The following is a 16,235-nucleotide window of genomic DNA, read 5'->3' on the forward strand; positions in this document are numbered from 1 at the left end:
CTGTGAAAAAAAAATCAGGATTAATAAACAAACACATTCCACTGTCCCAGGCTGCTCCAAACCCCAATGTCCAACCTGGCCTTGGGCACTGCCAGGGATCCAGGGGCAGCCCCAGCTGCTCTGGGAATTCCATCCCAGCCCCTGCCCACCCTGCCAGGGAACAATTCCCAATTCCCAATCTCCCATCCAGCCCTGCCCTCTGGCAGTGGGAGCCATTCCCTGGGTCCTGGCACTCCAGTTCCTGATGAAGGGTCCCTCCCCACAAGCACAAGCATTTCATGAGGATAGTGCAGGCAGCTCTGAAGGAAATGCAGGCACCTCTATCCACAAAGGGGAATTTTGGCAGCTGAAACCGCAGCCACCTCCTGCTACTGACTGTGCAGGGAGCCACAGCATCATCCTGAGTGCTTCAGTGCATGCACATACTAATAGAAAATAGCAAAAAGAAGGAGGAAATACAGAATCATGGAATATCCTGAGTTGGAAGGGATCCATAGGGATCATCCAGTGCCACCCCTGTCCCTGCCCAGACCCCCACCAACCCCACCCTGGGCATCCCTGGCAGCGTCCAAAGGCTCCTGGAGCTCTGACAGCCTCGGGGCCATGCCCATTCCCTGGGGAGCCTGGGCAGTGCCAGCACCCTCTGAGGGAAGGACCTTTCCCTAAAACCCAGCCTAAACCTCTCAGCAACAATTAACACTGATTATGTACTCTAATGCACTTTATAGAATTTATATATAGAGGGAAGCTGTGATCAGTTCTCTTACTGAAATGCCAGCACAAATACTTCAGAGGCAACTTTAGGAAGCAAGTAAGACTGATTTTGAATAAATACACCACTTATGATTGTACCTGTGCATTTGCTTAGCACAAAGAAAAAAATTTAAAAGACACTGGAATAAATTAAAGACACCTGAACTTCTGAATAAGCAGCCTTACAAGAAGACTTCTTCTAATTCTTGGTAACTTCAGCTCCCCATTTATTTCCATGTATCTCAAATCTTTGACTATTCACTGGAAATTCTGATTTGACTTCAGCACAGTTTCCATCCTCACCACAGAACAGAGGAGGTGTGATAAGCTGGCAGACCACTTTGCCCTGCTTGTGGTGCTCATCACATCAGCACAGCAAGTGTGAACAGCAACCACAGAGCCCAGGGCTGAGGTTTTCCTGAACAACTGATCCTGGGAGATGAGATTAAAACTCAGGTGTTTGTGACAGAGAGAAGTGAAGCACGGGCTCCACTGGTACCTCACCAACAATTGTCAGCAACTGACTCTTCTGGACCTTTGCCCTTCAGCAACACCAAAGGAAAACTGTTTTGACAGGCAGGCATTTTAAACAGGAAAGCACTTGTTTGGATAGCTTCCTTAAAAAAAAAATAATCTTCATTGTGTTTCTTCAGGTGTCCCACAGGGTGCTCCTAAGCTTGGGAAAGCCATCAGTCAATATCCAAAAATCCACAGCAATACCTTTGCAGAATAATTGATACAAGTCTCCCTCATAGTGACATTCCCCAAAAAATGTCCTGAGACAACACTCAATACACAGACTTTCTGTGGCTACTGCCTGTTGAGTTATTTATTTTTCTGTTCCTTTCTTCTCCCCTGCCTGCCTCCATATTTATGTTGTTTTTTCAGCATGAGTTCTTAAATCCAGCTCCACTTTTTGGCATTACGTTTACAGTAACTACAAAAGGAAAGATCAACACTTCACTCCCTCTGCCATGACAAGATTTTACTTCCAGTGTTTCCCTGTTTGGTTATCTTTGGAGCAAAGAAAACTGCCCAAATTGCTGGATTTGACAACTTCCACGGACTGTTAGATCACACACACCACACCCTTCGATGGATCAATGATGCTGCTCCAGGCTACAGCAAATCCCCGTTTTATTAACTTTAATATGTGCTCTTTCACCTGGTGTGCAAAGCAAATTCACATCCAAAAATTATCAGCAGTCAGAGGAAAGGTGTTGCACAAGCCCACGAGAAGTCTGTGCCTGTAGCACCATTTTAGACCCTCTGTAACACCTGAACACAGCTGGCAGGTCAAGGTAGGGCAACCTGGAGCCTTCTGGGATGGGTGGGATATCCTGAGGCACCTAAAATGGTGCTAAATACACAGATTTAGACACCTGAGCCACACCCATCACAAAAATCCCTGTTCCTGAGCCACCACCGGCCTCATTACCTTGACCCATTAACCTGGTTGGGGTTACACTCCATCTTGATGGTGACTCTGGCCGGGGGCTGTGACAACCAGTCCTGCTGGGGGACACGTGGGCTCATCTTGGAGGTCTGCCCATATTCACTGGAGGAGGAGGCCGTCATCTCTGTCTTGACGAGGTGGGGTGATCCGTAGGCACACTCGAACAGGGACTGGTCTTCGCTCACCACCGATAACGCTTCCTGCAAACCAGAGAAAGGTCAGTGCAGCCACGGCTCGGGGCAGACATCACAGTGCTCCCCAAGGAAAAAGGCCCTGTCCATCTCACAGGGAGGTGAACAGTCTCGTGCACCAAGGAAAAAATCAGGTTAGATGTTAGGAAAAAGTTTTTTACAGAAAGGGTGATAAAGTACTGGAATGGGAGGTGGTGCAGTCACCATCCCTGGGTGTGTTTAACAAAGCCTGGATGTGGCACTGGGTGCCAGGGTTGAGTTGAGGTGTTGGGGCTGGGTTGGACTCGATGGTCTTGAAGGTCTCTTCCAACCTGGTGATTCTGGGATTCTGTGTCATAACATCTGTCTGGAGGCCAGACAGACACCAGAGGGAGGGACAGTGACCCTCTATCCCTGCTGCCAACCATTCCTGCTGGCGCCAATTCCTTCCCTGAGCTATCTGGAGCTGAGTCTTGTCAGTGAGGCAGTTGCCTGTAGCCAGCACGTCCAGCAGGAAGTGTGGGAAGAGCTGAAACCCCTGAAGGGACACATCCCACCTGAGATGAGGCTCCCCAGCCACGAGAGCAGGTCTAGGCTGCCACACTCCTGATCTCCTCTGGTGGTGCACAGGCTCAGGGGGCACCCTCCAAAAGCAGAATTCTGAGGACATCCACCTTGTCCAGGGGTCACTTTGGGGGGACAAGGTGCATAAGGGTGCAAATTCAAGCACTGGAAGTGTGAATACCACACTGGAAGAGGCTGCCCAGGGAGGTGTTGGAGTCCCCATCCCTGGAGGTGTCCAAGGAGTGCCTGGACGTGGCACTCAGTGACAAGGAGGGCATCGGGCACAGCTTGGGCTCGGTGGGCTGGGAGGGCTTTTCCAACCTCGGTGACTCTGTGAAAGGACAGTAGTGACCCACTGTGTGACTCCATCCTGCCATCCCGGCCCTGTGGCACGGAACGGAGCAGGGGGGCAGCCCAGCACCTCCTCCCTGCCATAGTGGGGACAATCCCCAGCCCTGGGCCGGCGAGGAGGCTCCGTGTGAGCCCAGGGGCTGACGGCAGCTGAGGGGGAGGCTGGGCCAGCTGGCCATGGCTGCGAGTGTGGGGGCCAAGGATCAGGGAGTGGGGGGAATCCTGAGCCAGACTCGGGGCAGGGAGCTCCGTGAGGCAGCGTGGGTGGGCTGTGCTCCTGCCAGATCTGCTGCTGACGGCCAGAAATGCGTGGTCCTGTCAGCAGAGGAGAAGGGAGAAAGAGAAAAGGGATGGGAGTTCCCCAGCTCTGGGAGGGTGGGTGGTTGTCTGCAGGCTCCCACCCTCTCTGGCTGCTGGGAAGAGGGCTTTGCCGAGCTGCAGCAGTCACATGCTGCCCTAAAAATCAGTGTTTGTTCATTTTGAGACCCATGGTGTGACCCTTGCAGATGTTCTACACAGGGGTAAGAGCTGGACTTCATCCTTGTGGGTTTCTATTCTGTGATTCTGCATTCCTCCTTTTTATCCACCTGGTTTGTGAGCCCTTGGGGTACACTCTGCTGATATTCATAGTTTGCTCTGCAGTTGCAAAGGTGAGGACATCACTTCCAGCTTCTTACTGCTCGTGAAAATTGAGATCACCCCTTAATCTCAGCATTTGGGGAGTGGGATCTCAGGCCTTCAAGCTCCCTGAGACTCATGACTGAATTACTAACACTAACACAGGGCTCAGGCAGTACTCTGCACCTTTTTACTGCTGATTTTCAGATGTCACCTGAGTGCAAGGATCACCACTGGGCTGCCACCAGTGACTTCTCAGTTACCACCCTTCCTTCTGTGTTCTGCACACTCTCCCACCAACCTGCAACCAGTTTCCTCTGCCTCTTTGGTTCTGTGAGACAAAAAGGATGCCAGGATAACACCTCCCCTTTTTGTCATGCCTCTCATGCCAGAAACCTTTGCTGTTGGTGGTCTGAAGGTTTTCTAAAGAGCCTTTTCTGAGAAAACCTGCAGGCCAAGGAGATGTGGGGGGAGATGGCCACTGGTGCCTTGCTCCCCACGGATTCTTCCCTGGCTCCACTGAGAGACAGCAGGGAACTTGATGTGCTTGGATAATAAAGTAGCAGGGATCACGGAACAAGAACTAAAGAAAGAAGATATTACACTGGAAGGAAAAGAAAGAGTTCCTTCTCAGCAGTCCACGAGATTTTTTCATCAAATTAACTCCCTGAAATTAAATATATATGTGTACACAAATACAACCTGGCCAGATGATCGCAATGTATCCCATGCCTGACACTACTGAATGCACAGTTCCCTCTTTTCTGCCCCAATCCATGAGATGAAAAACACGTAACAAAATGTTAATTTTGAAAGAGTTAGCTCCAGTAAATACATTAAAGTGTGAATTATAGAGGAGAAAGCTGATACAGATTGTAAATAAAACATTAAAACTCTGTAAACCATTTGCTAATGGACCTTTTCAAAACAGGCATCAAGCACTATATAATGGATTTATTTCTCATTCTCCCCCACAAAAGTGACACAAAGCAAATTCTTCTGGTTCCTATTAAAAATGACTCCACCTAATATAAGTTAATTTATAGATATTTAGGGTAAGTATAAATGTAAAGAACAACAAGAAAAAAAGGGTTTTCTATTTATTGGCATTACTAATGACAACAAACCCTGCTTGTACTATGGGTGTCCATTATGTTGCCTGAAGAGGGAAAATGCAAACATCTAAACTTCCTGACGAGCATTGTAAATGCTGGAAATACAAACCAAATCACCTACGGCTGTGTGAAAATCTACAACTATGGATACAAAACAAGACAAAACATTAAATGAGCTCCAGAGACTTAAACTTCACGCTTCAGAGGAAAATTCATGGAGAAAGCAAGCTCAGCCTGAGTTTAGCTGTGGTTTAATAGCACTCATCTGTACTCCATCCTGCTGGTTATCAGTTAGTGCTCGCTGACAGGCCTGGGAAGGCTCTGGAGGAATCACTGAGTTCCTGCCAGCATTGTGTGCTGTGGGTCGGGCCCTGTGTGGAGGCTCATTAATGTGCACTCCACAACATCCTCTGACATTCACCCTCCCTGGTCTTGGTGGCCTGTCTGGAAGGACAGCAGGACATGGATCCCCCCTCCCTGGGTGACAAAAGCTGCACTGGCCATGGAAGCCTTTCCAAGATGTTGAGGAGTCAGCACAACTAAAGAACGTGGCCCATGCTGGAATCAGCCTCACGTCCTCTTCAGCCTCTCTTTCCACTCAGTGATCTTAAATCAGAGAATCAAAGAGTGGTTTGGGTAGGAAGGGAACTAAAAGATCACTTCATTCCATCTCCTGCCATGGCAGGGACACCTCCCACTGTGCCAGGCTGCTCCAGCCCCAGTGTCCAACCTGGCCTTGGGCACTGCCAGGGATCCAGGGGCAGCCACAGCTGCTCTGGGAATTCCATCCCAGCCCCTGCCCAGTCTGTCAGGAACAATTCCCAATTCCCAATCTCCCATCCAGCCCTGCCCTCTGGCACTGGGAGCCATTCCCTGGGTCCTGTCCCTCCAGGCCTTGTCCCCAGTCCCCCTCCAACTCTCCTGGAGCCCCTTCAGGCTCTGGCAGGGGCTCTGAGCTCTCCCTGGAGCTTTTCTTCTCCAGGTGAGCACCCCCAGCTCTCCCAGCCTGGCCCCAGAGGGATCAGCTTAGCCCCTGCGATCAACTTAGACCACTTAAAAGATGAGGATCTGTGGCCCAGGCTTTTCTGAATCCACTGACCCTGCTAGAGCCAGGGATGCTGAACCACCAGAGCCCAACCTGGCAGAACCACCCCTGAATCTCATCCTGGAGAAAAGCACGGAAATAGCAGTCAGCAACAGGAAGCATTTCTCAGTTATACAGGAATGTCTGATAATGGGCATAACATGGTGTCCCCAAACTGTGAGCTCTGAAAGGAAGGCTCCAACAGCAAGCTGCTGTCCTGGAACAGCTGACAGAAAGCAGTGTGGGTTATCTCTTTCCTAAATACAGGGACTTCAAAATCTGTTCTGTGTTATAATCACAAATGCAAGCTCCTGGATCAAATCTAATATAAAAATTGTCAGAACTCACCATCACGAAAAAATAGAGGCATGGTCTGGCCACGTATAAATGTAAACAAAGCTATTAATACTGACAATGTTTGCCAAGGTTTTATTACATATGGATGGCAGTTCTATTCCTAGTAAATGCTTTTCATTACTCATTTACATGTTAATCTCTTTTTCTCATCCATATTAATGCTGTCTCTGGAGCAGTTTGGCAACATCAAGCCGTAAGTGGGATTAAGAAATGTAAACATTAATAATTATTACAAAACAGATGCATTACAGGCTTCATTCACTTTTGCAAAGGTTTGTACCCTTTTGACAATAATTTTTGCAGTGAATGTGTTATCTTCCTGGATTTCACACGATGCAACATATTCTCATGACATGTCAGAAATGAAGCCTTTAATTTCTTGTAATTAATGTCTGGAATAAAGGGATATGAAGAAAAGAACACATGGAGCTTAAAGGAGAAGGTGGGAAGGGTCTTTCATGCAAGCCTGTGAAGCAGAGCTGTTGGTATTTGAGGTCAATACTGAACATGAATTTTCTTTATTCCATCTTCCTTTCTCCACATATTTCCCCTCATGACATCACAGAAAAAAAAAACAAAACCCAAAAGAACAAAAAAAACACACAAAACCCAAACAAACCTGTGTTCCTTCATTATATTCTTTTTATATTTTAATTGCTTGTACTATGGAAAACCTGTCTTCTCCTTTGGACTTTCTGTACTAATGATAAAAGAACAAAACGATTTCTCTATTTGGTTTTGACTTACACTTCACTGATAAGTTTAAAAAAAGAAAAAGAATAACAGACTGACAAATCTGTAGAACAATAGGTACAGCAACGCCTTTAAAGTAGGCATAAAGTCATTAGGACAAAGGTGTTTACTTAATCAAATGCAAGATTACTTGGCCTAGAAACATGAAGTTACAGGAAATGTGATTGAAGTAGTTCCCATCATGAGAAGCACATGCAAGCCGCCCTCTCCTTCAAATGCAATGTCAGGAACTCAGGACAAAGACTTGTTTTGTTTTCTCTAAAGTTTGGTCAAACTTAAGAAATGGCTACACAAGACAATAAGGTGTGTGGTTGGTTGTGCAGCAGAATTTGCTTGGGATGAGGGATATTGGGGAATAAACACAGTAGCAGGATTTTAAAGTACTTTGGGGGCCACTCTAACCCAGGGGTTAGAATGGACAATGGTTTTAAACTGTGACCTGTTTGGTTTTTTTTTTCATGAGTAATGGTTTTAAACTGAAGGAGAGCAGGTTTATGTTCTATTTTAGGGAGAAATCCTTGGCTGTGAGGGTGGTGAGGCCCTGGGACAGGTAGCCCAGATAAATTGTGGATTCCCCATCCCTGGAAGTGTCCAAGGCCAGGTTGGACGGGGTTGGGCAAAAACTTCACCCACGGAGGAGGATGAGTGAGGGGACACAAACACACCAAAACCCCTCATTGTACATTGAGATGCTAGAGAAATAAAATGCATTTTTTGCTTCTTCAGACAGCATTCCCAGACTCCCAAAAGGACCTGTGACCCCTGGCTTACAACAACACTGCAATAAAGAACTTTTAATTAACTTTGCCATGTGCACTGCATTTATACAATCTGTTTTTTGACACCAGTTTTATAATATTTCTCCTCAATGATGTAAACACATTTTGCTTTTCTAATCTGATTTCATGATAATACATAGGTAAGCACAAGCTTTGACCTCCCCACAGCCACAATCCATTCAGACATGGGCTGGTTCTTATCATTTCTCAGATGTCTACAGGTCAGAAAAACCTCTCTGTTCTAAAAAGAATTTTGACATACTGCAACTCATTCTCATTCTAAATTAAACCAAAAGCTGTTATACGAAAACTTTCACCAAACTGTTTATTATGAGGATTAATTGTAACACACCAGCGTGTGTTCTGCAGATGTTAAAACTTTCTAATAAACAGTCACATTTGGAGAGGGCCTGCATTTTCTGAGGGAAGATTGTTCTCATCAAGGCCGTGCAATTAGCTCCTTAAGTGTTTCCATGCTTTAGTGCTCTCAGTATCCCTTGTATACCTGACACCATTGGTTGTTGAAGGTTTGTAAATTGAATTACAGCTGTTACTGAAAGAAAGGACAGGTGAAAGTGTGGAGGAGAGTACAGAGGGCACAAGATTTGAGCGAGTCACTCTTCTTGCTTGCTGCTTTTCTACCCTATCCTCCCTCAGACTGCATCTTCTGATGCTCTAGGAAGCTGCTCATCTGGAGTGAAAACCTAATTCCAAACAGGCCAGGAATGTCATTTCCAGGCTGGAGCAGAGAGCACAGGGAGGCTGGACACCAGAACCTCCCCGAGCAGTGGGAACTCTTCCAGCCTGAGACTCTGCTCACGTCTGCAACAGGCACCACTGCACGAGGGAACAAGCTGGGGTTGAACTGCTTCAAGAGCCAAAATCTGCAGTCCTGCTCCAAAGCTGAGCCTTTGAGCCTTGGATTCATTGCATCCAGCAGCAACCGGGTGAAACAAAAGGCAAATGATTGATGTTTTAGCCTTGCTGTAGCTTATTAATCATGATGCTTGTACAAGTCTCTCCTGACCGTTTGCAGAAGGAGGATATTCAATCTGGTGTGGGGAACATACTGGAAAAGGTTACTGCTTAAAATGCAGTCACCTGAGTCAGGAATTGCAACACACATCTGGAATATGTTTTCCTTCTAAATCTCCGAGCCTTGGATTCATTAGATCAGACAAAAACCCACATATTATATTCATGAGGAGAGTTCAGGAACAACAAAAAGCCTTGGCAAGTACAAGATAGGAAAGACAGATGTTGTCCTCACCTCCACCCATGAGAATCTGATTGCCAGCTCAGCCAACATCCTCCAGCTCCTTTCAGGGAGCACTTGGAGACTCCGTGTTAATCCAAACACAGGCCCGGTGCTGCCACTTATCAGCTCTCCTCACCTCTTGCTGAGAAAAATACAAGGATGTTTGGAGGCCCACTTGAAAAAAGGAATAACCAAGCATCCATCAAACTGATGTTATGGAATTGCAGGCCAGATTAATTTCTGGGAAACAACAGCAGATGTTTGAGGCCTGATCCTGCAGCCGTCTTTGCGTAACTCTGACTTCACCGCTAACGTGAGCAGAGGCCTCGTGGCTAAGCCCAAAGGCTTAATATTTTGTGTCTTAATGAACAAATTCTGAAATACTATAAATTTAAATGCAGACCCCGGTGCCTTATCACAATTTCTCATAAACTGTCATTCCTGAAATGTCAGCAAACCATAAGGTAATATTTGCAGCATGAGCCATTCAACTCCACGTCTGCAAGTGCTTCAGAAAATAAAAAAAAAAAAATCACCATTTCGTTATTGCAGATGGTGAAACTTTGGGCAGAATTACTAAAAATTGGTCTTAGAAAACATATCTCCCTTGTGCCAAGCTGTGTGCTGTGTTTGGGACTACCCTGCATTTCACACATTAAAATTATCACTCTGAGTAGAGCCCTTTCCAGAGCAGGCACGAGCACCTGATTTAAAGAGTTGTCACTTCACAATCAATTATTTCACCTGCAGCTTTTATCTGTCAGCAAAGTGCAAATAAATAGTTTAACACCAAGCCAAGATTTAAAATAAGGAAGTAGGAAACTCTTTTATAGATGCCACAGAGATGAAAACTTCCACCCTGCACCTATTTCAGCCCATCTCAACACCTGAGTGGGCTTCAAGCTGCTTGGAAGCAGCTCTGCCCATTCACAATGACCAGAGGACTGCAGCGGGCTCCTGAGTGAAAGTGGACCTCAAAAATCTCATCCTGCATGAGCAAAGTGCTGGAAAATTATTTGAAACACTGAGGCAGCACCAGGTTTTATCAGCTGCACCATGAGCTGAACGAAGAAGGCGCAGGGTTGCAGCAGCACAATGATCAGAATACGTATTCCTGAATGATTATGTCAACCTTAAATCACCAGGGCTGGAAACAATACAAATATATCCTGCAGATTGTATATTGCATACAATATATTGCATTTTTAAAGAAACTGGAGCTTTGTATGCTTATTTTAGCACTTCCATCCATGGAAAGAGCTTGAGCAGTAACGTTTGAATGACTTTTTTTTCAGTCAATACAATAGACTTTTCATTCTTTTCATCTTGAGAGTATTGTCAATTATAAACTTTGAAAGCTTGAGGTTTTTTGCTCCTTCATGCTTGGCTGTTAACTTCTAGGCCTTCAAAATGCCTAGAAAACTGGGGAAAAATTGATATAGAACCCTTGAATTTCTATCTCAGCCCAGGGCTAGTCTGTTTCTGCTAATTTGCTTTTCTAGTACAGGACTGTATCAATCTGAAGGAGCAGCCAATCTACTCCGTTTAAAAATACAAACATTTTGAGTGTTTTTTCAGCAACCTTTCCAGCATAAATTTGTTTTGCAAAGCAGATTGCAGGTTTGTAAAGTGGCCCAGAGCCCAACAGGAAGGGAACTGAGGCTGCACACACCTACTAGGAGCTAACAGATCAAAATGGTATCAGGAAAGAACCTTGGGAGAGAGTCTTGGGACCAAGCAGTGCCCAAAACAAGGCACTGATCCCATTCTAGACCATCAGACTTATCCATTTCTTTATTCCTTTTTAAATCCTTTGCATCTTGGCCAGCCCCAGCAGTTCAACTGGGGTTTCTTTAAGAATTACTGTGTTAATCAGAGTTATTCTCTGTCCAGAATTAAAGCTTTTCCTTGTACACAGTAACTACCCTCCCTAAAGTTTGGAAACTTTACTAAGAAAAATTTTAACATTCATTTTTTAGCCTTATTCAAAAGATCTGCCCAGTATTATGGTAACGTTTGAAACTCTCTTCTCTGCTATCTAAGGAAAATTACAAGGTTTATACATTACATTTATGACTTGATCTGCTACATTTAATATTTGTTCATGGTGGTGGGTTGACCCACCATAGATGTATTTTATATATAGTTACATGGTCCTATTTTATATATATATATATATACATATATGTAAACATATATATATGTCATACATACATGCATATATATGTAGACATATATATTTGTATGTATATATGTGTTATATATACATACACATATCTATGTAATATATATATTACAAATATATAAATATATAAATATGTAAAAAGATGTATATAATATACATAAATACACATACAAAAATATAAATATGTATCTAAAAATGTAGATGTATTTTTAAAATATATATACATATTATATATATATATATGCATACAATATATATTTTTATACACACACTCCTAAGTATATGTACACATGAACATTTTTAGACGATCCCACCCTCAATCTCTAAGGAAATTTTAAAGTAAAAATAACTCAGGCGTTAAAATACATTTCCCTAAGGCATAGCATGTACCAAGGACAAGCTCATCAGCAAAGAGATTAAAAATGTATGGGAAGGAATGAAGAGATCTTTACAGCCACTGCACTGAGGAAACCTGAAAAAAAAAAGGCATCCAAACAAGCTTCCTTTCCAGTGAAGCTTCGTTTTTTAGGAATGCCCGAGAGCATTAGGGAAATAGCACTTGGATGGAGGCCACGAGCTGAGCTGCTCGGTGACCCATCACTTCCCTGCAGGGTCTGTGCGTGGTGTTTGTGCACGTGCGCACACGAGGGTGAGCGTGGCTGTGTCATGAGGGGGTCACTCGTCTTCCTGCTGGAAATTCTGCACTTACAGGGCAGCTTCAAGCATCCCCTGCCCCAAGGAAATCACAGGAAAACAAAAGGGTGCCTCTGCTGGGTGTGGGAGCAAGTCCAACCAGCTGGCAAATCTCAGATGGTTCGCAGAATTCACAGAAGAGACCTTAAAGACCATCGAGTCCAACACCTCAACTAAACCTGTGTTCACCTTCACATGTATTTAAAACTTTCACTTTGCTATTTAGAGAGCACTGACCACATCCAACTCTTGTGACTCTCCTTGCTTGAAAGCTTCTGGAAATGCTGCTCAAGCCATCTTTATTTCTATGGATGTTTTTATTCGCTTCCAAGTGTATTTTGTCTTGATGTAATTCTTCCCTGGGAGGGTGGGCAGGCCCTGGCACAGGGTGCCCAGAGCAGCTGGGGCTGCCCCTGGATCCCTGGCAGTGCCCAAGGCCAGGTTGGACACTGGGGCTTGGAGCAGCCTGGCACAGTGGAAGGTGTCCCTGCCACGGCAAGGGTGGGAAAAAGATGATTTTTAAGATCCTTTCTAACCCAAACCATTCCATGATTCTAAAATTCTATATATTTTACTGACTTCTCCACATTAGTCAACTGGAATTAAACCACAAATTTATATTGCTTTTTATAAATTTACTCTGTTAACAGTGCTCTCCATCTTTGCACAGCATTGCAGCAGGAAATCTTTTGTTTATGTTTTTCTCCCTTCCTTTTCCTCAGACACCTTTTACTCTGGAGCTCCCATGTATACACTGGATATATACATGTGTAGTATTGCATGCCTCTCATGGTATTCCCCATTTCAGGAGCATATGGAATATTGCTCAGATGGGTAATCCTTCTAAATTCAGAATGAACTTTCCAAATATGCCCACTGTGTATGTAAAATATGACTTCCTGTCACGATAACCTTTGCAGTGTATAGCCCAGCATACTTTCCTATAATTGTTTATAATGAATATCTTGATTCATACTTCTGCACACATTATTTTAGTCATCTGCCACAAAACATGACTAATGAAATTAAGACAGGGTTGAATGTCGCAGCATTAAGTAATTTCTTTAGGTGCAAACACAGGAGAGGGTTTAATTAAGTGCAATAAAGTGCCTGCTTTTCTTCATGGATATTTAATTTACTCTGCTAAAGCAGTATAAAGTAAGGATGATGTTGTTTTAGCTCAAACATTAACTACAATCAGTCCAAGAAATTGATATTGTTTTTGATATATTGCATTTAGAGAAGTAGCCAAACCAATGGATCAGAAGAAAATGTTGTTTCATACCTATGGCAGACAAAGTGAACATTTTTTGCTTGTCCCGAAATAAATCAAAGCAGAACCATCCCAAAAAGAAACTCTCACATACACACGCAAAACAAATTGCTTTGTGACAGTGTAAAAAAAATCTAATCCCATTTACACTTGTGCTTTTGCTTTTAAACTAAGTTCTTATTACTTCATTTAAGCAATGTCTTTCTAAATAAAATCTTCAAAATCACAAAATATTAACAATTACTTCAGAAAATTTTCGACTGTTTAATTCTTTTTCCTTTTTTTTTTAGAGATCTGCCTCACAAATTTAACCTTTCTCTTCCAACTCAAGCCATTTTATGATTGTAGGAGCTTGTGGCTCTCTGCTGAATCTCACATGCAGCAGAAACAGGTTGTGACCCATTTTTAATTTTACACATGAAGAAGAAAAGGAAAATGCACGTGGCAGTATCTTTGATGTGGTGGCAAGAAAAATCCTGCAGCTTTTCCCTGTGGCAATATTTCTTCCAAACTAGTGATTATCAAAGTTATCAGTCAAATTCCAGACCCTGCAGCTCTGACATTGACTGGTTTTTGCAACAGCACCAACATCAGCTCCAGAAAGACAAAAAAGATCAGCTGCTGCCATTGATGGAAAAGTGAACTGAGAATGTCAATGCAAATGAAGAGAATCTCCTGTCCAGAACTGTGAGATCTGCATTTACCACAGCAATAGAAACCTTTAAGATGGTTTTATAAGGTGGTTTTTCCCCACACCTCACTAACAAGTGTTCAATACACATTGCTACAAGAAATGAAGCTGGGTGGATGCAATGCTTAAGATTTGCTAAAAATATATATTTTTGTTTGCTTTTTTTGGGGGGGGCTGTATTGAAAAATGACCCCAAAAAATGTCTTTACATACTGTAATCCAGGCCTTCCAACATCCAGGAGAGGCAGAGAGGTATGCAGGCTGTTTCTCTTTTATTGTTTCCCCAAACAAACCCATTTCCTACAAGCTGTTCCCATATCTTTCGTGCCACGTCCAGCTTCCCAGAAAAACAGCAGGAAAACAAAGTGTGAACTCCAAACAACTCATTTCCCCAGAACAATGTGCCACACTAAGGAGAGAGAGAGAGAGAGATAAAGGGGAGGAGGGCTGGGGGAAGAGCAGGAGGGAGGCAGAGGAGCTGTTGTGATGCTGCCAAGGGACCTAGAGAAAAAAAGGAAGGAGTAACTTTTAGAAGTCACAGAGGGGAAGAGTTGTGAGTTGTGTAACTGTAAATATGCAACAGGCAGGTTGCCAACTATTTCAAAGGATTTGAGGTTTCAAAATCGTCGAGGAGGCTTAACTGATTTGCACTCTGCGTCTGGAGCTTCCAGGAACACCTTTACATGTCTGAGAGGCAGAAAGTACCCCATCATTTTATAGACTCCTCAAGCCATACTTGGTCAGCATTTAAAGCTGCATCAGTAAGGAATGCAAACAGACACCGTTTATGCTTCTCTGCAATCTAATAAAATGAAAGCATGGACTAAATAAAGGGGAATGATAGATGTTGTTCGCTATGAAGGGAAAACCAGATGAGTTTGTTCATTTACTTCCTGGCTCACCTGAGCAATCTCCAATGCTCCTGCTATTCAGTAGACCAAGAAAACAAATGGACTGAGCTCCCACAGGAATAAAAACCATTAATTGAGACATGTGTGATAAAAGAAAATGATAAATGCTACCATGACATTTTAAAATCCCTTTTCTGTATTTGAGGGAATAAAAGTAAGGAAGGAACAAATAATTTCAGCCTTTCTGGCCATGAGGACTATTCAAATAAGAAAAAAACTAGTGTAGAATCAACACAATTGGAATGATCTTCCCAAAACTGTGCCTTGGGCTGATCCTCCAAGCAGGGGGCAGCAGGAAAGGGGGAATTCTGTCCCTGTGCCCTGCTCAGGTGAGAGCCCACCTGCAGAGCTGCCCCAGCTCTGGGGCCAGCACAGGGAGGAGCTGGAGCTGCTGCAGAGAGCCCAGAGGAAGTCATGAAGTTGATCCCAAGGCTGGAGCCCCTCTGCTCTGGAGCCAGGCAGGGAGAGCTGGGGGTGTTCAGCTGGAGAAGAGAAGCTCCATGGAGAGCTCAGAGCCCCTTGCAGTGCCTGAAGGGGCTCCAAGAGTGCTGGAAGATGAAGATATGCAGTGATAGAACAAGGAGGAATGGCTTCAAACTGAAAGAAGGTAAAGTTAGGTTAGACAGGGAAGGAATTGTTTCCTGGGAGGATGGGGAAGCTGGAGAGGCCCTGGCACAGGGTGCCCAGAGCAGCTGTGGCTGCCTCTGGATCCCTGGCAGTGCCCAAGGCCAGGTTGGACACTGGGGCTTGGAGCAGCCTGGGGCAGTGGGAGGTGTCCCTGCCCACTGTAGGGAGTTGGAACTGGGTGATTATTAAGGTTCCTTCCATTCCAAACTATTCTATGAATCCATGAAATCAAGAATCTGACCAGCTTTGAAACCTTTGGGTAGGGAGAAACACATCTGTATTGAAAGAGAAAAATGTGGTTCCTTTCTTTTCTTCTGTTGATAAAAGATGCAAAGCCACAGATGTTGCAGTCAGTGCAATGAAAACCCAAACACAACCATTTGTCAGTGGGACCTGGCATGACCATGAAAGGTGCACTCTGCAGAGAGGGAGCTGTGGGGCAACACTCATGTCACAATGTGCTGACTTCCTACTGTGCACTTTTACTTAAACTGCTGCAATTCTGCAGCAAAAAGGATATTTCCAGTGCCTCAAAAGTATTTACTAACTGTGAGTTTTACGCAGTGCTAAATGCAAGAAATAAATGGATTCTGCTCT

At 44.2% G+C, this 16,235-nt stretch overlaps 1 protein-coding gene across 4 annotated transcripts in view; it reads right to left on the bottom strand.

The window, feature by feature from the left end:
* The window catches only part of ERG (ETS transcription factor ERG), a 139,603-nt gene that overhangs the window by 28,884 nt on the left and 94,484 nt on the right, over positions 1–16,235 (bottom strand). For all 4 annotated transcript variants that reach the window (XM_053969919.1, XM_053969922.1, XM_053969918.1 and 1 more), the window contains one exon: positions 2,192–2,409. In XM_053969919.1, coding sequence (XP_053825894.1) covers positions 2,192–2,409 — 218 coding nt within the window. The remainder of the gene's footprint in view (positions 1–2,191; positions 2,410–16,235) is intronic.

Source organism: Vidua macroura, chromosome 2 (genome assembly GCF_024509145.1).
Source record: "Vidua macroura isolate BioBank_ID:100142 chromosome 2, ASM2450914v1, whole genome shotgun sequence".
Lineage (NCBI taxonomy): Eukaryota > Metazoa > Chordata > Aves > Passeriformes > Viduidae > Vidua > Vidua macroura.